The sequence below is a fragment of the Crinia signifera genome, chromosome 4 (genome assembly GCF_055691185.1).
Source record: "Crinia signifera chromosome 4, ASM5569118v1, whole genome shotgun sequence".
NCBI classification, from domain to species: domain Eukaryota; kingdom Metazoa; phylum Chordata; class Amphibia; order Anura; family Myobatrachidae; genus Crinia; species Crinia signifera.
In genome coordinates this window covers 232,233,626-232,258,159 of record NC_139220.1, presented here as the reverse complement: position 1 = coordinate 232,258,159, position 24,534 = coordinate 232,233,626, and the positions used below count along the sequence as shown (strand labels likewise).

Genomic DNA, 24,534 nt, shown 5'->3' with positions numbered 1-24,534 from the left:
GCGGCCCTGCATTCGATGTTCGGCGACCATCGAATGCAGGGGCTGCTCCCACCATGGAGGAGGCGTATCCCCGTACAATTTCATGCGGATCGCCACATATCCGCATACGGACGGCAGGTGGCGATCCGTATGGAAGGCGGGGATTCGCCTGCACGGTTGCGGCCGCATATTCTGATCGGGCCGCACCGATCAGAATAAGGGCCTATGAGACTTCACAAAGGATTATGGATACTATAAAAATGATGGTTCCCATTTAGCCTACTAGTAGATACAGAAAAAAGAAAAGAACCACAGGCACGGCCAAAGCTGCTGTACGGGGAGTGTGTAATTCTCCCAATTGTATATAGGCAAAAGAAAAGGTGGATGTACAGCGCTAGGTTTGTTCTGAAGAAGTATACACTACCACGTGAATATTTATAACATTTAATAATAAAAATATAATTCAATGAGAGCTCTCATAGTAATTCATAAACAATAAAAATACATTAAAAATACATATAATAGGACAGAGGCTCTCTGATGTAAATATATCCACAATATTGGCACCAGCACGTTATATTTACCAGGGGGAGACGGGGGAATTGAAAAGTCTCCTTAAAGGTCTAGCTGCATAGGTTATGTCCCAATCCGGATAAATGCCCAGTAGGTCCAGGTGGTCCAAGCAGGTTTGTTATGGCAGTCCTTTTGGTATAAGCATACCTGGCATGACACTGCTGATAGCTGCTGAATTGGAGAGGTCTTGGAAACAATGGTAAAACCGGTCCGGAATAAAGTGCGGGATATAGTGCAGTCCTGGTATTGTGCAAATGGCAGTAAGGTGCAATGGAGAGATACTGGATACTGCTCAACGCGTTTCGACGCTAGCTTGCGTCTTCATCAGGAGCTTACCCAAGCTCCTGATGAAGACGCGAGCTAGCGTCGAAACGCGTTGAGCAGTATCCAGTATCTCTCCATTGCACCTTACTGCCATTTGTATTTTTTTTTTTTTTTAATCTTCCTTTTTAAACAGTGGATCACCGCATCTCGATTTTCCTTCTTTATCCAGTACTCTAGTCGGACTGATGTAATCTTTTGTATTTGCTTTTATGGTTATTATTTACTGTGTTTCCTGCACGACATGTTTTGCTGTTAGAAGTTTTATTTCAAAGGTCTGGGAAGAGCATATTTTGTATGTAGATGAGGAGAAGTAGACCATTGCTATAACCACAATTAAGGAATGTCTCTATTTACATTTTAAATTATGCTTAGTGACATAGTAGCCCTCTATCTTATACCAGTCACAGGTACATGTACCGTATATTCAACTGAACTAGAGTAACCCCCCCCCCCCCACACACACTTGTTACATACACACAAACTTGTAACTTCCATTTCTAATCACAATGCAGTCTCCATTGGTTTCCATGGGGGATTCTATGCTACGGGATTTATCATCCTCCTGATCCCCCTACGTTTGCCCCCATTGACACATGTGCAGTTTCTGCATGAAGCAGAGTGGAAGTTCATGTGATCAGTCATTTCCCTGCTGTTCACCCATGACATCTCTGATCAGCCGTGTCCTTGCATGAGCATAATGCTAAGAATGCATGAAAATATCCAATTATTTACATTAAATTGACATTTTGGGCAAGAGGAAAGTTGAAAACATTGCATGCAAATCAAAAGACAGTAAGTGATTGCAGTTTCATAGTTGTCTGGGCTAGCTCTCACCTTGATCTATATATCAAATACAATATACCTTCACCATAAAATACCCTACATTTAGAAAATAGCCACATAAAAGTTCTTCATGTTGGTAAAAAACTGTTAATAAAATATTGCCTTAGAACGTTCAACTTGGTGTTCTAAAGATAATGTGTCTAGATCCCAGGAGGTAAATAATTGAACATGGATCTACAAGTCCCAAAGCACATTCACTGACGAGCACAAAAATAATATTAAAGAAGAAAAACAATATAGGGTAGCTTCCCAGCGCTGGTCTATTCTTATAGATGATATCCTGCCGTTCTTTCGGGGTTTGGGGGTGTATTGCTAATAGGACCACACTGACCTTGGTGTTGGTTCCTATATGCAAAACAAGGTTTCTTTAAAAGATCCTCAGATCATGTACTTCTGTCATAGGTGGAGGGAGAATGGGTTATGAACCAATGTGACTGATCCCTATGTGCATATCATGGTATCTTTAAGGCTCCAATTCTCTGTATTCACACTCAATATGTTTAGAAATCGTACTGACCTGGCACCAAATCCCTATGTTCCTGTAAGGGTTTCTTTGATACGTCTCGGCACTTGAATGGATTTCCAAAACCAGATGCCAAGATATCCAAGTGTTAAATGATTTATTAAAAAATGATATAAAATTCCAACTTCCAAGTTGTGATGTGCACTATGTTTTTTAACATCTTGGGAGTTTTTATAGAAGGGGGAAGACACCCTGTTTTGTATTCAAGTTTTAATTATAAGTCCTAAAGATACTTATTTTAGGAGATTATGGGGGACATTTACCAAAATGGATTCGTAGAAAAAAGGTGTATTCGTAGGGAGAAATACACCTTTTTTTTACGAATTTGTATTTTCGGGATTTACAATCCCAAAAATACAACAATTCGTAGTCCTAAAGATGGAACATTCGTATTTGTAGTTACAAATACGAATGCCCTACACCATCGATAGGATACGACAGAAATCACCATTCAAAAGAATGGTGGTTTCTGATTTACTAAGCAGCCGTACTGACAATACGGCTGCTTAGTGGTGTGAAACACCCACGCAAATACGACAGGAAAATAGAACACCATTTTCCTGTTCTATTTGCGTTTTAGCCTGCACGGATCAGTCAGATCCGTGCAGGCTACAGTGTAAAAAAATAGAAAAATAAATAAATAAAAAAAAAAACGGCGTGGGGTCCCCCCCACAGCTGTAACCAGCACCAGGCTGAAGGAGCCGGGGCCGGTAATTAAAAATCAGGGAGCCCGACAAATAGGGGTTCCCCGATTTTTAACAACCAGCCCCAGGCTCCAGGTCCGGGGCTGGTTCCCAAAATACGGGGGACAAAATGAGTAGGGGTCCCCCGTATTTTAAGAACCAGCCCCAGGCACAACCAGCCGGCAGGGTAATGTCACAGCCGGGGGACACTTATAATATAAGGTCCCGCGGCCAAAACATTCTCCCTACCGACCAGTCAGCCTGGCCAGGGGCCCTGGGGGAGTGGGGACCCCCCCAATGAAGGGGTCCCCCCCCTCCAGGACTTACCTGACCAGGCTGAAGCCTGGTGCTGTCCTCGATGCCCCTGGGCGGTGGGCATCGAGCTGATAAATGTTGTAAAAAAAAGATGAACCTATTGTTTTTTACTGTGGCACTACAAGTGCCAGCAAGCTGGGACTTGGAGAACCACAAGTCCCAGCCTGCTGGGCATTAAAGGGCCCGCTGGCACTTGTAGTTCTACAGTTAAAAAAATAGTGCACAAAACACACTGACACACTTTTAAAATAAAACTTTATTACACACAAAGCCCACACATACTAATACTTACCTATCTTCTCTCCGTAGGTAGCCCTGATGTCCTGTGTCGGCATCTTCTGGTCCTGTGTCGTCTTCTTCCTCCATGTCGACCGTCGCTGTCGCCGTCCGGATCCGACGAAATCCATTTGGGAAGCTGTGGAAGGAAACCATACTCACCTGTCCCAGCGCGACGTAGTCCAGGTAAGGGTCTTTGCAAAAAAACAAACCGAACACCCCGAAACCAGACCGGACTGACGGAGACGCACGTGTGTTTGTTTACATCGTGCGGCTCCGCCTCCCGAATGCCGCTATTGGCCGCCTTGCGGCCTAGCGGCTCCTGATTGGCCGCTAGGCCGCAAGGCGGCCAATAGCGGCATTCGGGAGGCGGAGCCGCACGATGTAAACACCGTGCGGCTCCCTGCTTGTCCGGCTGGATTCGGGTGTTCGTTTTGTTTTTTTGCAAAGACCCTTACCTGGACTACGTCGCGCTGGGACAGGTGAGTATGGTTTCCTTCCACAGCTTCCCAAATGGATTTCGTCGGATCCGGACGGCGACAGCGACGGTCGACATGGAGGAAGAAGACGACACAGGACCAGAAGACGCCGACACAGGACATCAGGGCTACCTACGGAGAGAAGATAGGTAAGTATTAGTATGTGTGGGCTTTGTGTGTAATAAAGTTTTATTTTAAAAGTGTGTCAGTGTGTTTTGTGCACTATTTTTTTAACTGTAGAACTACAAGTGCCAGCGGGCCCTTTAATGCCCAGCAGGCTGGGACTTGTGGTTCTCCAAGTCCCAGCTTGCTGGCACTTGTAGTGCCACAGTAAAAAACAATAGGTTCATCTTTTTTTTACAACATTTATCAGCTCGATGCCCACCGCCCAGGGGCATCGAGGACAGCACCAGGCTTCAGCCTGGTCAGGTAAGTCCTGGAGGGGGGGGACCCCTTCATTGGGGGGGTCCCCACTCCCCCAGGGCCCCTGGCCAGGCTGACTGGTCGGTAGGGAGAATGTTTTGGCCGCGGGACCTTATATTATAAGTGTCCCCCGGCTGTGACATTACCCTGCCGGCTGGTTGTGCCTGGGGCTGGTTCTTAAAATACGGGGGACCCCTACTCATTTTGTCCCCCGTATTTTGGGAACCAGCCCCGGACCTGGAGCCTGGGGCTGGTTGTTAAAAATCGGGGAACCCCTATTTGTCGGGCTCCCTGATTTTTAATTACCGGCCCCGGCTCCTTCAGCCTGGTGCTGGTTTCGGCTGTGGGGGGGACCCCACGCCGTTTTTTTTTTAATTTATTTATTTTTTCTATTTTTTTTTTACACCTTGCAGCCTGCACGGATCTGACTGATCCGTGCAGACTGCTAGAAATAATTCGTATTAGCGGCCGTATATACGGCCGCTAATACGAATCATTACACCATCGGAGGGTTACAAAGCAGTCGTATATGACTGCTTTGTAACTGATCCTCCGGAACACGACTTTGCATACGACTTAAACAGTCGTATGCAGTCGTAGGGAAACTACCAATACGAAAAACTAGGTTTTTCATATTGGTAAATTTCCCCCTATATACCTAAACAGGATTACAAGAGGGGATCTGCCCTCCATCTCTCCCTCTCTTTTATTGTTTCATATATCCATACGGGAAGAGTCATCTGAAAGGAGACATTGTCAACAGTCTCTTACATATAAGCGGGCATTTTTTAAACGTAAGATACAGTTTTTCTCCACAGCATTTGAATTTTAGGGTGTCAAGGTGGTACCCTCTATCTTACTTGAAAACAGGCAGCTTTTATTGCACAGAAAAGGTTTTTCCCCACATTCTATACATACACCTGCTCAAAGAAAACAGCTGTTTTTGTGGGCAGAACGAAAGTGTTTTTCTTCCACCTGTAAAGTTGTATTATAGAGGTTGGTCCCCAGCAGCATGATCTTCTCTCAGTTGCATATCTTTATGATGCTTCCAGGACACTTACACTGAGACCTCTCTTCACATATGAGGAGATACAATACGGCTGACTCATTTAGCTGCAGGTTACTTGCCCCTTGCTCACAATGTTCACATTGTAAACCTTTTGCAGGATATTTTCATGATGCGCCCTCCCAATTCCCTTGCAGTACAATTAGAAACGTCAAGTCGTAGATGTCACTAGTTCCACAGAAGCATAGGCAGTACAACCAGATAAATGATTGTCAGGAGAATTGCCAGGTAGACACGTTCTATTCCAATGAGGATATATTAGTACAAGAGACTTACAATTTGCTGGTCTCCATTCTCCTGGTACAGGAGAGTGAATCTACTCACTCTTTACTAGAACTACAATTTGTCTCGGGCATTTCTTCGTTGGAGGAACCAATTAGTTTTCCGGAATCCACTTGGGAAGTGTCCTTAATATATGTTCCCTTTAGTATAATATTGTTCTGTTCGATCATTTATTCTTTGTTACATTTCCTAGGTACTGTATGTGTGAGATTGCTCCTAACTGCATATATCCCCATGTTTTATTTCTGATATTTGTTTTGTTATTAAGGTTTTATGACTATTGAACTAACTTAAGGCAATTTAGGACTATGTCTGTGTATACACATTTCTTTTTTTCTTTACATGTATTTTATTTTACACAGTCCTGGTTTAGGCACCACTTGCAAAAAAGATTATTTGTCGTTTTTGTTCTTGGCATTCCCTCTTTTGGTGATAAAAATTCAGATTATGTATGTGATCTAATTGCACCATGCTGCCTGAATTGGACACTTCAAGCAGCTCATACTGCCTTCCACCGGTGTTCTCATATCTACTGTATATGACTATTTTCCTTTTACCCGAAAGTGGGCTATGCTCACTTTTGCCATTTGTCTAGGATCGGTGTATGGATGTTATTCTGGTTGACAAGCTCTGATGCGACTTCGCACCCTTGCAAGTCCATCAGAACCGTCCTGCAAATTGGGGTCAGATGGACTGCCATTCGCAAGGCCTGCACGTTCGCACGGTCTGCGAATAAATGTTTTACATCCATATGCAGGCTGGGGGGAAAATCCCACATCTTTTGATGGTTGCCGACCATCGAAAGATGTGGTCTGAGCATGCATATATAAAGTGACTCTTAGGGCACTTATATATGCTTGCACATTCGGGAGGCGCACACATCCCCTGACAATTTCCATGAGAATGCCCAGCTGGGCAAGTACCCTGAGGCTGCCCCACCCCCCACACCACCTGCAATGGTGGGCGCATGCACCCGGCGAACACATGTGCGCAGAAATGCGGCTGCAAATATGCCAAACATCTGTCCCTGTGTGAACGAACGCTGGCTGCGAACGGACCAGAATAAGGTCCTTTTGTGTATGAATCTGCAAGACACAAGTTGAACATTTATCATGTGAATGCTAAAGTACATGGCACACTTGGGATGGGATGTTCTATTTTCTTTTTGTGCTTCCCATCTTTTTGTGCATCCCATCGTTTCCCAACAGAGGATGTATTTTTCATAGGGACTGATTCCCTGTACATTGACGTCTAGCCCACTGTTCGGTGACCACTGATTAGTGCACTGAAAGAAAAACACCTGTTTTATTTAGTTTATATGAGGGAATATTTAGTAAAGGAAACATGTTTGCGGAAGTAGTGGTTTGTCTGAAATTCATTAAATACTTGCAAAGGTCAGTCCTGGCGATGCTAGTTACAATTTGTCTTCCAATCAAATATAACAATAGCTCTAATGGTCATTTAATGTTCTGTGGTTTTTTTTTCTTTTCTACATTTCACTTTAACTTTTTTTGTAAGCCTAATCAATAGTAATTCTATGCTGCCCCATTGCTATTACTGTCTGTTTAAAAAGAGGCAATGTTTTTGTCTGTTAAGAACTATAGACAGGATTTCATGGGGTCAAATGTAATAGGGTGTTGGGAGAGTTTTTGAATTTTTTTTAAAGTGACAATCATTTATACTGAAACACCAGGTTGATTTTACCATGAGTTTTCAGGGAACGCTTGAAAGTTTGAGGGCTAGTGGAAAGTCTTATTGGGGCTTGGAAGGGCATTCCATATAAAGTCCTGTAATAGTGAATAGGAGCTAGTGATCTGTGCAGAGAGACACAGATCTTGTGCAGAGCGGAGTAGTCGAGATGGGAGATATTTTGTAGTAAAGAGATACAGTATATGCTGGTGCAGTATGGTTAATACCTTTTATATGCTAGTAGAAGTATTTTATATTAAATAAGGTAAAATACAGGTAACCAATGTATGGACTGGCAGAGCGGATCAGCAGACGATGAGCATCTTGCTAGGAAGATCAGCCTAGCAGCAGCATTTAAAATGGATTGCAGTGGTAAGAGTCTGTTCTTGGGAAGACCAGTTAGGAGACTATTGCAATAATAAATGCGGGATATAATGAGTGCATGGATAAGAGATTTAGTAATGCCTTGTGTGAGAGGGTCATATTTTGGATGTTTTTTTAGATGCATGTAACATGATTTGGAAACAGATTTAATGTGTAGAACAAAGGACAGTTCTAGGCAATGGGTAGGGTAGATTGTCGAGTTGCCAACAGTTATAGAGATATCAGGATGGTAACATGTTCTTGGCTCGTTGGAATATAAGTAATTCTGTTTTTTGAAATATTGAGTTTGAGGTGGCGAGAAGACATCCAAGATGAGATGGCAGAGAGGCATTCAGATACTCTGTCCAAAACCACTGGTGAAAACCAGGGTTGATGGATAGACTTGAGTATTGTCCGTATACAAGTGATACTGAAATCCGAAGGAGCTGATTAGTTTGCCAAGAGATGAGGTATAGATTGAGAAAAGCAGAGGACCTAAGACTGAGCCTTGCGGAACTCCAGATGACAGAGGTAGTGATGAGGAGGTAGAGTCAGAGAAGCGAACACTGAGAGAGCGATCAGATAGGTAAGATGAGAACCAGGAAAGGGCTGTATTATTAAGACCTAGGGAGTGCAGTGTTTGTATGAGAAGAGTGTGATCAACAGTGTCAAACACAGCAGAAAGATCTAGAAGAATAAGTAGTGAGTAATAACCCTGGGTATTGCATGTGTTGGGAATGAAGCTCCAATGAATTTAACCCTATATGGAGTGAATAGGACTAGAAGTAGTAAACATTAGGCTGCTTTTCTGGGCATTGACTGAGCTTTGTGTTTTGGCTGTGGATTTTATATGCATATGGTCCTCTTATTTGCTTTACAAGCCACATTAAGTGATTTATTTTCTATCATTCACCATACCAGGCATGTGTATTTATTTTGGCATCATGTTATGTGTGACACACATTATGAAGTCTTTGTTCTGTATCATAAATATGTAATATATTTTCCTTAATATTATGTGCCCCACCATGACTGGCCTTTCTGCTTGGCAGGATCAAGGTCTTTCCCATTGGTTACCTATTCATTTGAAGTTAATTCTACTCATCTCCTTCCTTCTGCCTGTTCTCCATAAAAGGGTTATTTCTCTGATTAGGACCAATTAATCTGCTCACTTGATATGTTTCTCTCAAGACAGAGCTTTGTTTCTCCCAATGTTTCATTATTTAACTGTTGTTTGCTGTAACTTTGTTACTATTGTATCGTATCATGACGGTTATTCTGGTCCGCACACTCGCATGTAAATTTGCATGCGAGCGTGATATTTTGTAAATGCGCATGCACATTTCTGCGCATGTGTATGATGCGCCAGGTGCATGCAGCCACGACAAACAAAGTGTTTGCCAGGCACACGCACCCAAGACTGCGTGGGGGAATGTGCTTAGGAAACACCCTTTGGGAACACCCAGCGTTTCATGGGCGTTCCCATGAAAATGCTGGGCGGTACCATGAAAATCGTCCTGTGATGCGTGTGCGTGGGACCGGTAGCTGAATTCACCGAATGTCAGCTCTCCGCCCAGTTCCTGACGAGTGTGCATGCAAATCTAAGTGACCTGAGAGTCACTTAAATATGCGTGCACCTTCCACATCATTCGATGGTCGGCGACCATCAAATGATGTGGGTGTTTCCACATAGGCTGTGAATGGATGTTTTGCCAAACCAGGCATGCAAAGGGAGGGGCTGGTAGACCTGCAAACGGCGTTTAGTTCACACGCAATGGTGCGAAATTCGCAGTGTTGCGAGTGGAGCAGAATAAGATCCAATATTTGTTTTATACATTTATATTAATATACTGTATATTTTATGAAAATATTCCTGTACTTTTCCCCTCCCCAATTTGTTTTATTCTATTTTCTGATTTCCTTGGAAATACTCCCTTCTGCATCTTTCATTTCATATATATACTGTATATATTTATGTTGTTTCAGCTATTGTAATCATCCCATTTCCACACTGGGATCTTCAGAGATAGGATCCTCCCATCTTCATGGATATCAATCAGGTAATTCAGTGTTATGAATTGAAATGTGGATAAAGGGGATTCACCTCCAGTCATTGTCCCATCTTTTATGTTAAACAATATGGTACTTGTTTCCTAGCACGGCGCCCACTAAGCAAATAGCTTAGTGGGCTATTCTGCGATGCGATGTCCATATTAAGTGCACAGGAGTGCTTATGGAAATATCGCATAGGATCGCATGGCACCAAATGCGATGCGATATTTCATTGTATAAGCACCCATGCCATGTGATGTGATGGGTGCTTACTATGCCATTGCATCACCCCCAGTATCCACGCCACCCGAAGCGCGCTGAGCGCATTGGAACGCGTTCTCCGACCTTTTCATACCCCCACTATCCACGTCGGTGTGAAGTTGATTTTATACAGTGTGACGACTGCAGCGAGCCACCGAGCCCGAAGCATGGCGAGCGGACGTGGAATACATGTAAAGTAATGCGCATCCCCTCTCGGAGCTCGGTGGCTTGCTGTGCTCAACACACTATATAAAATCAACTCCACGCTGATGTGGATAGTGGGGGTATGAAAAGGTCGGAGGACGCGTACCGCCGCCCCTCCCGGGCTCGCTGCGCTCGCCACGCTTAGGGTTGGCTTTGACAGTGGGGGTGCCATTGACAATGGGGGCGCGTTCTGCCGCCCCTTGTGGGGCTCGCTGCGCTCGCCACGCTTCGGGGTGGCGTGGTTAGTGGGGGTGTTTTATAAACACATTCACACCAGCCATATCGTACATCTGAGACAGTAACGATATGTGTTAACTAAGAACTGTAACTTTTACTGAAATATATAAAAATATGGAAAATCGCATCGCATGTCATGCAAAAAGCGGATGCGATGCGATTTCACTACGTTAGCGTACGTAGAAAATCTGGGCGCCGTGCTAGGAAACAAGTACCAACACCATTTATTAACAGAAAGGTTCTATGTCCTAATGACTATTTTATGTATACCAAAAGATATACTGAAAGGTAGTTTAATAATTAATTAATTAAATACTCAAATAAGAACAATAAAAGAGGTACGCAAAACTAGATTATGTTTCAAGAACATTTTTTTCAAATATTAATGAAAAAAATATTAAATACCCGACAAACTGTGTGCAGAAATTTGCTAATGGGGAATGAACCTAGGGGCCTCGCTGGTTGACCTGCACATGATCTGCGGGTGTGAGAGGTAGCAAGGCTATGTTGGCTTAGGTTTCTCAAGCCAGTGATGGGTAAACATTCTCGGTTTTTAATTAGGGTTTTAATTAGGGTTTACAATTACAGATAAATAACATTAGGAATCATTGACTAGATCTACCATGTAGCCTCATGAGTATATAATAATCTGTCTTCTAAAATCCCTATGAGGAGGAGTAAGCCCAGGGTATGTATATGGCATTTGTAATGGTTTAATGTAAATTAATCCTTTTATAGATGGGTCCACCTTCTATTGTTGCTACAATGCATACATAAAGCAACATGCATCATTGTAAAGCTATGCTGCTCCAGACTACAGATAGTTGCACCCACATGCAAAAGCACAGTGGTTTCACACTGCAGCCTGCATTCATATATGGTACCTCAGGGCCGGCGCAGCATCACACATATCCAACAGCTCCTCTTCTCTCCTCAGACAGGGCGGCTGCTCGTCCTATTCCACAGATGCTCCTCCATCCCTGTCCTGGTGAGTGCGACCCCAGCTTCCGCCTTCCGGTGTTTGCACAGTGGCAGGAGCGCCGCACAAAATGCAATGGTACCCGGCCAATGGCGCACTCTTTAGCTAACTGTTCTGCAGAACTGATAGTACATTTGGTATCGGTTCTGCAGAACCAGGGCGAACTGGTTGAATCCCACCACTGGGTATACTCTACTTTTGATCCCATTGACCAGGGTCCCTCAGGTAGGGATGGCCATCGACCAACAATGATTCATATTAATCGATGGTTAATAGCTGATCGATGGGGGAGAATCATATGTTTATTTTTTTTCAAGGTGTCAGGACATGGAGCATAGCTCTGACACCTGTGAAGCCCCGCCCCCAGGTTAAGATTGTTCAACAGGCCAGTTATTGAAAGATCAGAAATTAATTTTTTTTTTATTTTCTTTAAACCATAAAAATCTTTGATGTTTATCCATTACATAGTTGGCAACCATTGATGGTCACTTTGCATCACTGGTAACAATCAATGGTTGCCGGGGGGCATGGCCTGGACTAGCTTGGAGTAAGACTTGCTTCACAGCTCTCCCGCTAATATCCTGTTAAAATCTCCTTTTTGGGATCTACAAAGGTGCTTTCGATGACTACAGGGGCAGCTAGTGTCCTAAGGTACCTTGTGCACTGACCACACGGTGCATTCGTGCATATATTATTGTACACTTCAGACGGCTGAACCTGCGGCCTGGTCCCCAAGTGCTCAGCTCCGGGAGTCGGCTTCTACCCTGCTATACTGAGCGTGATCCCCTTAACTTATCCTGCCTTGCTGCTTCGAGCACCTTCTAACACCCGGAGAATTCTGGTTTATCCCCTCAACCTTTGTGGAAGCTTCCTGCTTTTTGTGCCTTGCCCGGGGAGCTGACTATACTTAGCGGCCATTTTATGGATCCATATACAGCCTGCTGCGACATAGCACAAGGCGGTGCCTTTATATCAGGACTTAGTTCTCATGCCCTGCCCATCAACACATGCGGAGGAGATGAGTTGGGTGGCGTGCTAGCCGCTGCCCTCTCGCTTCTACTTCTCAGTTATACAGATCTCCTTAAAATTTGGTCCTGCTGAACCTATTCATACAAGTGTCAACAAAATGGCTATCTCCTTCTCTGAAATTATCCTGGCGATAAATGCCTCGACACGTGGGTTATGCCAGTTGCTGTCCACTACCTCTGACACTCTTCAATCTTCCTCCTCTACGTCCGTTCAATGTGATGGAATGAGTGAAGCAGATCTGACCTCCCTATATATTATGCTGCTGGCTGCATTGTGGTCCTGTCTTCCCTAAAGATGGTATGCTTGGTCGAGAAGTGCTGCCTATCAGGGCTGGGATGCAGCTATTACTGTGTCGCTATGGCGTATGTGGGGATTTCAGATATTCTACATTTCAAGGAACGTGGGTCCATTTACCGTTACCGTGTGCCTTATAAACATTACTGTTTCTACCATGTCGGGCCTTGGCACGGGACTACTACTGTACTTGTATGCATGAAAGACTATGACACATGGCCGGATTAAAGTTATCACTCTGAGATGCTTTTATATACAGGCTGTCCTGCCTGTCTCCAGATTTTGAGGGGTGACATTTATCGTTGCATATTCTGTTGCTGTTCAAAATGCAGTTATTTGTACTATTCTGCTTATTTATCCTGCTACTACACTTCTGTCCATATATTACTAGGTCCTGTACACTAGACTAACGCGGGGGAGCTGGGCCACCAAGCATTAGGTCATTACATACTTTGCCCTGATCATTTTGAGGGAGGGGGATTTAGATCTAGTTAGTTAGGATAGTTTAGGGGTGTATTTGATATTTTCTTTTTTCTTTTTCTTTGAGGGATCCAAGTATGCCTGAGTTGGGGGTAGGTTATACAGGGTGGGGGGTTAAGGGGAAGGTTTATTTTAGGGGTGTTATGCTTATTTTGGTTTTATTGTGCTATATCCTTATTTTATTTTGTTGATGATTGTCGGCTAGATATATCTATGTGATTTGCTTTCTCATTCTGCTACGATTGGTCATGCAATACCTTTACTCTTGTATAGAGTGTCTTGGGCGAGTTTCGGCACACTTAATAACGCATGATATATTTCAGGTTGCTTTGGCTACACCCGAACCACCTTCGGATGGCCTGGGCAGCGCTTATTCAAGATAGCAGTGATCCTAGTTACAGTGAGACTTGTAGACATATCTTTATACCTGTATTGCCACTATCCTGATGTACAGCGTGCATTGAAATGTGATATAATGGCCAGATATATGTCATAGCTGCTGTAATATTCCTATGTAGTTTGTTATTTTTATTTTGCTATGTTATAAAAATGATTGAATAAAAAAAAAATAATGAATGGTTGCCACACTGCTGGCCATCCCTATCCTAACTCTCTTCTGAAAAAGATATGTTTCCCTGGTTGCATTCCTATTCAATTGTACTATTATATAATCAGGTAGACACTAGAGCTTATAGTATATGGGCTCTACATGCTTACATGCCATTGGCCTCACCTCCACTACTTCTCATAATAGGCCCTTGTACATTTCCAGCTACAGGCCCATTATCCTGCACTGTGTATATACCATGCTCAAGGGCTACAAAAACAAATTCTCTCTCGAATGGCAAAACCATGTGCACTGCAGGGGCAGATGTAACATGTGCAGAGAGAGTTACATTTGGGGGAGTTATTTTGTTTCTGTGCAGGAAAAATACTGGCTGATTAATTTTTACACTGCAATATAGAAATCAGTTTGAAGTACAAATTCCACCCAAATCGAACTCTCTGCACGTGTAATGTGGGAGTACACACCAGCACGTCCACGATCGTTAGACGATCGAGAAACGATTTCCCTTGAATTTCCCGGGAACTCCCAGCTGTAAAAACTGTGTTTTTGTGCAAAACGATCTTAATCCGTCTGGATGCGACTGCGATGGTTGTTAGATGGTCGGATCAGTGCTTCATGTGTTTTGCAAAGTCCACCATGTGACCTTCGTCAGATTGGCCTTTGACATTTATATAAGGGGCTGGACTAGCTGGGATATAAATAGTAGTAGCCATTTTAAACATGTGCATTTATGCTTTGTGACTAGTGAGGCTTGGTGTATACCTGCTGAACGCTGCATATAGCTATTTTGCATTGCTTTGTTTTGCTTGCCATTCCAAAGTGTGTTTTAACCCTACATTACAGTGTCCATTACGGAATCTGCAGTGATGGGTCTTTACCAGCAAGATTCGCTGCTGTGCTGAAGCTGAGGCGTGAGAGGGCCCGGCGTAGGAAAGCAAGATCTTGCTGGACAAAGCAGTGGCTGCTGAGTCGTCAGACTTGTTCTCACATGCCACTGCTGAGGAACATTAGGGAGGACAATCCAGATGACTACAGAAATTTCCTGCGAATGGATGATGCCACCTTCCAGGAATTTCTGCATCTGGTGACCCCCTACATTGAGAAGTAGGATACCAATTATCAGATGGCTATCACTGCTGAGGACCAGCTGGTGGTGACCCTGAGGTTTCTGGCTGACCATTTATCTACCGACTCCACAGCCCTGGAGACAGCTGACTTAAAATGTCGGACAAATATGTTGCAAAGGCTTCATATCGGTCAGGGGCCTTCGTAGGACCTGCTGTGCTCTGGTGTACTGTCCGGGTGGGTGTCGGAGTGTGTGTTGTGCAGGGGTTGCTTGATGGCCCCACAGTGTCCGACAGCAGAGAGAGGTCCGGGGTCGGAGGTGGTTCAGTGTTGCCACTGTTTTGTGGTTAAAAAAAAAAATGTTCCTAATCAATTTTATTTTCTTTTTAAATTTCTGTTCCATACCAGCATGAATTAGTGGAAAGCCATCGCTGAGGAGTTTGACCAGCTTTGAATCTTCCCAAATTGTGAAGGAGGCATTGATGGCAAACATGTCTGCATAGCCCACCCTGTCAACAGTGGTTCCTACTACTTTAACTGTAAGGGCTATTTTATTGTAATACTGTTGGTAGTGGTGAATGATAGATAGATAGAATTCCTTTATTCGTCTCACAATGGAGAAATTTACAATTGTTACAGCAAGGTTCAAGTACAGATAAGGGTGAAAATAGCAAATAAGATAAGAAGTCCAAACAATATAAATCTAGAATCTAAGAACATGTAGGTCCCTACAGACCATGACAGTTGTACATTCTGATTGCAGCAGGTAGAAAAGACCTGCTGTACCTCTCCGTTGAGCATCGAGGGTGAAGCAACCTATCACTGAAAGTGCTGCACAGATCCGTCAAAATATTTTTGAGAGGGTGTGAAGCATTATCCAATAATGATGTTATCTTGCTGATCATTCTCCTCTCACCCACAATCTCTACAGAATCCAAAGGCATTCCTAGGACAGAACTGGCCTTCCTCACCAGCCTGTTAAGTCTCTTATTGTCGGCTGTTGAAACACTGCTGCCCCAGCAGACCACTCCGTAGAATATGGCTGAATGCGAACTGCGAGTTCATCTTCCTGGATGTTGGCAGGAATGGGTGTGCTTCAGATGGTGGCAAAATTCTCCAACAACACCCTTAAGTTGCTGTCTGTCCAGGAAACAAAGCATGAACTGAATTTTGGGTTCGTGGCGGATGAGGCATTCGGCCTGAACGAGCATGTAATGAAGCTATACGCGGAAAGGGGTCTGAACCTTGACAAAAGGATGTACAACTACAGGCTGTCCAGGGCATGTGGTGTTGTGGAAAATCTTTTTTGGAATCCTGGCTAACCGTTTTTGCATATTCTACACTGCCATCAACTTGAGGGCGGGCAAAATAGACTGTGTCATCACGGCGTGCTGTGTCCTGCACAATTTACTCTGTTGCCAAGCAACACAGCAAAGGTCTACAGGCAAAGCATTCCAAGACCCAGATCTGCCAGAGGAGGTAATGAAGATATCCTCCTTGGAAACCCTGGCACAACAGTTTACGGGAATGCACGGGCCAAACAGGTCAGGGCCTATTTTAATGGAGTGGGGCTGTGGATTGGCAAGAGGAATCCATTCGATAGGCAACAAACTTGAACATTGTCTGTACTTACAACACAGTCTGCGAACTCTCATCCAGATTCATCAACATGTCGTCTGCCACGTTCTTGACCATCATAACCACTCCAGTCCTTTGCGACTCCTGGCCGAGGTGAATTGAGTCGATCATGGTACCAGAGAGACGTTTGGTACACCTGGCCGCTCCGGCACCAGATCATTTGAAAATCTCCATCTTTTTGTGTTCTTTAAGGAACACTGTCCTCATATTGTAGATCCGTTTGCGTACCAAATCCGCATTGGCCTCCGGGTGGAATGGGAGGCTATGTTGGGCCAGTTCTTCTAGGGCTCTGGACATTTTCAATTTATTAGAATAGTCTTTGGACTTTGTGTGCCAAAGACATTCCTATGAGCGATACTTCTCAATAAAGCCCTCGGCAAATTCTTGCTCCTGTGCAATAACCGACATATTGACTGTTAAAAAATAAAAAACAATAACAATGTGTTACAAGCTGTAGTCATAGCTTGTGTCTGTTTTGCCTGTTTTTTTTACTACGGTTTCATTTCAACCAATATACTGGGTTCTTATGTATCCTTATTGGGAATAATAATAGTCTGACGACCCCTCCTCAGGGACGGGGGGGGGGGTTTACCGCTGTGGCTCATTATTTTTATGTCAGTTTCTGTGAGCTTTCCAAGATTCTGTTTCTGATATGGTTCTTGCTGGTGGCCTCCTGTGGTGATTCTGTGCTTTTGCGGCTTTATTCTGCGGGATTGTTCTGCACAAGGCTGACGCTTAATTAGCTCGTTACTGCAGTAAGCTGCAGTAATTTGGGATTCAGGAGGTCTGTGCCTCTCCTGCAGACCATGATGCCGGTTATAGCTTCAGCTCCAGCGACTAGCTTCCAGCTTCTTGTTCCCAGCTTCGAGTTACCAGCTTCTTGCGCACTGCTTCCAGCAGTCCATTTCCACTTTAGTGGTAGTCACTTGCCCTTCTGTTTGCTCCTGTGTCCTGCAGCAGCAGTTTGGACGCTCTTGCTCCAGGAATACCAGCCTGCTTCCAGTCTTTGTTCTAGACTTACTTTTATTCTGTCTGCTATCAGCCGGATTCAGGATGGGCGCTGACATCATGCCTGCATCTGTAGCGGAACACCCAGCAATTTTATGGGGAAGCCCATAAAATGCTGGTTGTTCCCCTGCCGTCTCCTGCCTGCCCCCTTCCCACCCCTCCTGGAGCGAACGGCCCAGCGAGTGTGAAACTCGCCGAAGCCGTTCACTCCTGGGATTTCTGCTCGGGAGGGGAGTTATGGCAGCTCTGTGATGTCACACGCAGTCTCTGTGGTGTGACACATGGCTGGCCTGCGCCTGGCTTTGCAGCCAGGGGGCAGCCTGATATGTGCAGGTGCTTGCACAATAGTGATTTGCCCCTCCCCCTGCACAGCTTTGTGTTGTAGTTTAGCGGATCCTTGCTAAACTAAAACTAAGTTTGACTCATGCCCAATATGTATTATTTATTATTACTGTGTTTGCCCTCGATTGTAAATTATTGTGGCGTATACTGGCGCTATATAAATATGTGAAGAAATAAATAATAATAACTCATGAAAAGACGATGATTGCTGCATTTTTGTGTTTATTACTTGGAGTTTATTTTAAACCATCTTTTTTTTATTTTATTTTTATTGCACAAGTAGTGAATATGTTTTTTGGTACCTGTTTTGGAAGGAAAGGTGTTTTTTACCCAGCATTGTGATTCATTTGAAGCCTGCCAGCTCCCCTGTGGATTATTCATGTGCTAAGTGTCATTTATACTACTTGATCTGATGACCCTCTGTAGTTCAACTAAATTGTTATTTATTTTTTATGCACTACATTCCTCTAAATGCCTCTTACTAAGCCCAGTCTCCGTAAATCTAAAACCTGTTCTCACACATACTGCATTTATCTTCAAAACTCATTCATGTATCAGGAAAGGACGGGGAAGTGTATGTTTTCTTCAGTGCTTCCTGGATTTCTTAATTTCCTGTGTTAGTGGATTTCACACACTGTAAAAGCTAATAAACTTACATTTTGAAATCGTACGTGAAATGTGAAAAATGACCACATTACCACATCCGCAGTCAGGACCGCGCAGTATAAAATTCTCAACACCTTACTGTGTGGTTTGTTAATGTCAGGCAAAAACCATTAAGTAGGATGCCTGTGTTTCATGCTAGTTTGGAGTGTTGTACTACTTTGTTGTTCTGTATTTCTCTATCTAGCTATTACACTGGACGATAATGGTTCTCTTTTGGGTGCATTTACTAAGAAGGACAATAATGAGTTGATCAATTTACAAGCTGTGATATCAAGCCAATTATCATTAAGTATTTTGATGGTTTATCTAAACACAGAATACCTTAGAAGTGTTAACCTGGGTACACACCTAAAGATTTATCTGTGCAAAATGTCCGGAGGGAACAAAAATCTGTTTGTCTGGGAGCATATGAGTATTGAACATCTGCTCCCAAACACTGGAAACAATTCAGACAAATTGATTAAATCTGTGCGATTGACAAATTTACATAAACAATCCTTTCTGTCCATTTTCCAACATTTGGGAGCGAATATGTACCCGGCTTAACACTCCTGAAGTTTTTTTTAATTTGAATCGTAAACTCATGGGGCCCACACACGTAGCGATTCCTGGACATTTTCTAAGTGATCTCACTAGATTGTTTAGAAAATGCCCCTACATCACTCCGCCTGTAGGGGCCATAGGGATAACAATGTGCGGCTATGCACGTCGCTATCACCCCGGGGTATTAATATCCAGCATGCTGGATAAATCTACTTAATCGCCGATCAGGGCCAGTGTTCTCAGCAAAGGACACTGTCCCTGACAAATCGCTCAGCACACATCTCTAGCACATTGCTGTGTGTTGAGCGATCTTGCTGAGGGTTCTGTGCGATCTAGCATCAATCAGAACGCTCAGCAGTGTCCCTGTGCGTGTGTAGGCCCCTTAACAAATTAGTTCTTTGACATTATCAATCACAGGGTTGCCGACCCTCCCGGAATTTCCGGGAGTCTCCCGAAAATCAGGTCTCCCTCCCGGCCCCCGGAAGGGTGGGCAACCATCCCGGATTCAGGGGGGACCCCCGCTGTCCCCCGGATCGCGGCATTAAAATGCTGCAATCCTCGGGTCTCAGAGGAGGGGGCGGAGCTAAAATGACACAATCGTGTCATTTTAGCCCCGCCCCCTCCAAGGAGATCCGTGAATTCGCTGGTTTAGCATCATGGGGACGGAACTTAGTGATGTCATGCTTAAGCTCAGTACATGGAGCGATACTTTTGTGTAATTGTGCTTAGTCAATAATTGGAAAATTGTGGTGTATACGTGATGCATTTCTCTAGGTTTTCAGTTTGATTAGAAAGATCACTACTTCCCTTTGCGCAGTGCTTCTTTCCTTCTAACTCTCTGGGGTTGTGCTCTTACTCATTGCGGGTTAGAAGGAAAGTGTCACTGCACACAGGGAAGTTGTCATTTCAGAAATATTAAAGCAGCTTTCTTCATCATCTGGGTCATGCCTACTGGGTTTCAGGACCGCCTCATCAATCTATTTGTTTGTGTACTAGTTGTTTAGCCTTCCTTAACAAATTTAATTATTTATCATTTAACTGTATATTGACATTTTTTTAGAATATACTATTAAAGCTTTATTTCCAGTGTTATAAATGCACAGGAGAAACATCTTAAAGATTTTAATGCACCTGTTTAAAGCAGGATGCGGTTGTCATCTCTGCCATCAGGAAGCCAGCAGTCAGAATCCCAACGCCAAAATCCCAACTGATAGCCAATAGACTTGTGCCGTAATCCTGACATAGATGTAGATGTCAACATTGGAATACTGACTGCTGGCATCCCAATCGTAAGCATGCAGTGGCAGGTCAGGATTAGGCTGCAGGGGGGTTGTGTAGATTTAGGCACTAGGGGGGGACTCATGGTTAGCCTGCAAAGGGGGGTGGGATTTAAGGTTAGGCTAAGGGGCACAAGGGGTAAGGTTGGAAGGTTAGGGTCAGGCTGTGAGGTGGGGGGGGGGGGAGAGGATAGGTAGGATGGGATAAAATGGTAGTAAGAGGTTGCGCTTCCCTACAGAGCAGCTGAGATGAATGAGAAGGTCCCTAAACACCTCTAGGGGTAATAGCTATGGACAAAAAGAACACCTAGAGCTCCAAATTAAAGGTCACAGTGAAAAATGTTAGGAATATTTACCAGACCCCTACTGGTATTCCCTACATTGGGATGATGGTGTTGGCATCCCATCAACTGGTCATCAGTATGTATTCTGTTTAAAAGATAAATCTGGTAAATTCGTAACTCCAGAAAAATAAGTGCCAACATTTTACCTTTTCTAAGGTGCAAGTTCAAAAACCTGTGTTATACATTGTATTGTCAGATTTATATTTGTTATAATGTAGGAATATTTGCCTGTAATAACTTAGGTGTATTGTTTACAATGGGTTTTCTTAAAAAAAATACAACTTTTATGTATTGTATGTTTGCTAGCTAGGAGTCTCTGAGAATGACAGGCTTTGTCCTAATTGTTCTCCATTTCTGAGGCATTACAACTGTTCATTGCACAAATGTGATTGCCTAAGGTAGACACCTTGCTAAGCAACTCTGGGGCAATACAACGTTTTCTTTATATGTTTCCTACCATTGTGTCTACCAAAGAACCTCTATTTTATAACTTTGGAGAAAGCATTTACTGATTTTTCTCTTTTTTGTTTTTATATTCCTGTACTACTATTAAACTACGGAAGTATAATACATTTACTATACTAACATGTTTTTTTCAATATTCACAGGCTGTACCGTAGCTTCTTCAGGAGGTGACCATATTCTACAATGATTTGTAATGAGACCAAAATTATTGGTAGGTAATTTGCTTCCCTTTTGTGTATGCTTGTGCGGGTCTTGTAGCTGTTAGTACCAGGTGTAGTTGAGAAATTTTTGTGTTTACGGGCTAGGAATGATGTGAAAAGTAAAACTTTAACCCTTTGAGTGCCAAGCGAATGTTTCAAAATAGGTTTGAAAATTGCCTAGGCAAACATTTTTATTCATCATAACGACCTGTAATGTTTACGAGAAATTTAATAGGATGAGAGATTCAGTAAGTCAGAGATTTGGTAAGAAATCTCTAGTTTTTTTAAAGTGGCAATCATTTACACTGCAAAACCAGTTGATTTTGCAGTGTAAATGATTGCCGCTTTAAAAAATCTGGAGATTCCGTACCAAATATCTCACTCTCTGACTCTCTCATCCTATTAAATTTCACCCATAATCTTTTTATACACAACTTTTTTATTTTGATTTATATAAGAAATGTTAGCGACGCTAGCCTTTTTAGTGGATATTTTGAACATCTCTCATAGGGCCTTATTTTGGTTCATTCTTTCTGACAAAATCCTTCTTAGATGGGCAAAACCATGTGCACTGCAGGTGGGGCAGGTGTTACTTGTGCAGAGAGAATTAGATTTGGGTGGGGTTTTACTTCAAAGTGAGATCTATATTGCAGTGTAAAAATAAAGCAGTCAGTATTTTCCCTGCACAGAAACAAAATTACTCACCCAAATCTAATTCTCTCTGCACATGTTACATCTGCCCCCCCTGCAGTGCACATGGTTTTGTCCATCTAAGAAGGATTTTGTCAGAAAGAATGAACCAAAATAAGGCCCATAGAGATGTTGGCACTCAAAGGGCTAATGTTACTGCAGGAAAATTCACTAAATAAAAGTGTGCAATGAACAGTCGCTGATTTTGTTTGGTTGCATGCACTTATGTTCATTTGTAACTTGCAGTGGCGTACGCTTGCTGAAACAAATAGAACAGTGAGTTGTGGGCAGCAGGTGTCTGCAATGTAGTCGCTACACACAGATAAAGGACCTGTGTCGAATGGCAAATTACTGGGTATAAGTGTTTACGCGACCCTTCTGACCACACATGCTCAGCCCTTACAGATCTACTGTAGATCTGCAGTGTGTAGCCCATAGGCTGTAATGGTCCGGTAGTTGTGGGGCCAATGCTAAATTTGGCAGCTTTACATTCCCCATAGAAACATATGGAGGATGTGGCTGCAGGTGGGAATGGAGGGATCGCAGCAGGTATTAGAGATATCTGCTTTGATCCCTCCTACATGCATTTAAGAGATACATAATATTTGTGGTAAACCTCAAATAACCACAAATATTGTTTAGTAAATGCTGCCCCAAATTTAAAACCCTAAAAAGGGCCAAAAGCAGTTTTTATACTTTATGGAATATTGCATACTGCAATCTGAATCTACAGATTCTCGGGACAAAACTTTCTTTAGGACCAAACCTGTATTATTAAATGCTGTTTAATGTATTATTTAATGTTATTTATTGACTCTGTATTATTCATGTAAAAAAAAAATTGCTTTCTGAGAATTAACATTAATTGCAACTAAGAAAACAATCACCCTTATTTAATGTATTGTAGACCTGAGTGAGTTATGTCACCTTTAGTTATCTGTGAGATAATTTGGTGATTCCATCTCCAACTAGTGATTTACATTAGGAGCACAGGGTCATGTGATTACCATGGCAACCATAGTCACATGACATGTGATAGAGAATAGAGAGGATTGGGAGTGCCTCTCCTTTCAGTAGCCACAGCCTCTCCCTTCCTCTGACATCACATGGCCATGCATCAGTTTTGTGACTGATTAGCTCTCTATGGAAATCAGGCTGCACAAAAAAGCGAAGACCAAAACCTTCCAGGTGTGAGTTTTTGACAATGTTTTGCATTGGCAAGCAGGTCATGGACTACACATAAGTGCAGTGGAATAGCAGTCACAAAGGAGTGACTGCAATATAACCAGGGCTCATCCATAGACTGCACATTGTATAGATGTGATTTTCATTCACTGCCTGGAAACTGTTGAAGGACACGGAAGGATTGATCCGTTTTAATAAAAAACCAAATGATCCTAACCATTTTATAGCCATTTGCACACTGTGAACTATTATTCTTTCTAAATGGTAATGTTCAGTTTGCTTGGCTGGTTTGCACAACTATTGTGCAATGTACTAATGTATCCTCTTTTATTCTTGTTACAATACCTTCTAGTTGCACCTAGTCGTGAGTGCATTTTCTAAAAATGAATGTGCATCACTATGCTAACAAGACGCACAGATAGACTGCTCTCTAAAATGATACATGTGTCATGCCTATATTCTGTGTGCGGCTGCAGCTGTATCTGAATATGAAATCTCACTGATTTATGCAGGCTTCATGTTTGGGAGTTTTTGGCTTCCTGCAAACACGCCAAACAAACACAAGCGCATACATCGGAGAACAAAATTACTGTATTTTAGTAAAAAAAAATCACCCCTTTCGGATCAAAATATTCAGGGCGGTACATTGAATTCCGCCTGAGCTGGGCGAAAACGGCCCGGGATTCCGACTGTCGGGACGTTCAAACAGTCGGAATCCTGCGTTGAATACCCCCCTTTATCTCAGGCAAACACGGGTGAGATACGATTCTTCGTACATTTACCCCTTGGAGCATGCATACTGCAAGTGACTAGTATCAGGAATTAGGTTTTTCCTTTATTGCTCCTCTACATGATGCGACATCGGAATAATATAAACCCCAGTATCTTTCTAGGTCACTAAGCTATACAATAGTGTATACAGTTGTGATCAAAACAAACAAAATGATAAACCCTTATAGCAGGGTTCCCAATCTTTTTTGAATCACGGCACCCTACAGTATCAGAATTTTTTCACGGCACCCCTAGGCCCAAAAAAAAACAACCAAAAAGAAAACCAGAATACAGTACATATAATATTAAGTAGATATGGTTTATAATATGTGATTCTTAGGTTCAGTTATGTGGTAAAGGGCAGGATTTGCTTCTGTTTGTACACACACCACTGGCTTTGCCCATAAATAATTCACTA

At 43.0% G+C, this 24,534-nt stretch overlaps 1 protein-coding gene across 3 annotated transcripts in view; it reads left to right on the top strand.

The window, feature by feature from the left end:
• Window positions 1-24,534, top strand: part of ATP8B4 (ATPase phospholipid transporting 8B4 (putative)) — a 229,095-nt gene that overhangs the window by 18,441 nt on the left and 186,120 nt on the right. For 2 of the 3 annotated variants that reach the window (XM_083183963.1, XM_083183965.1), the window contains exons 2-3: window positions 9,805-9,878; window positions 21,414-21,481. In XM_083183963.1, coding sequence (XP_083040089.1) covers window positions 21,454-21,481 — 28 coding nt within the window. In that variant the 5' untranslated portion in view covers window positions 9,805-9,878; window positions 21,414-21,453. The remainder of the gene's footprint in view (window positions 1-9,804; window positions 9,879-21,413; window positions 21,482-24,534) is intronic. The other variant, XM_083183964.1, reaches the window with a different exon arrangement.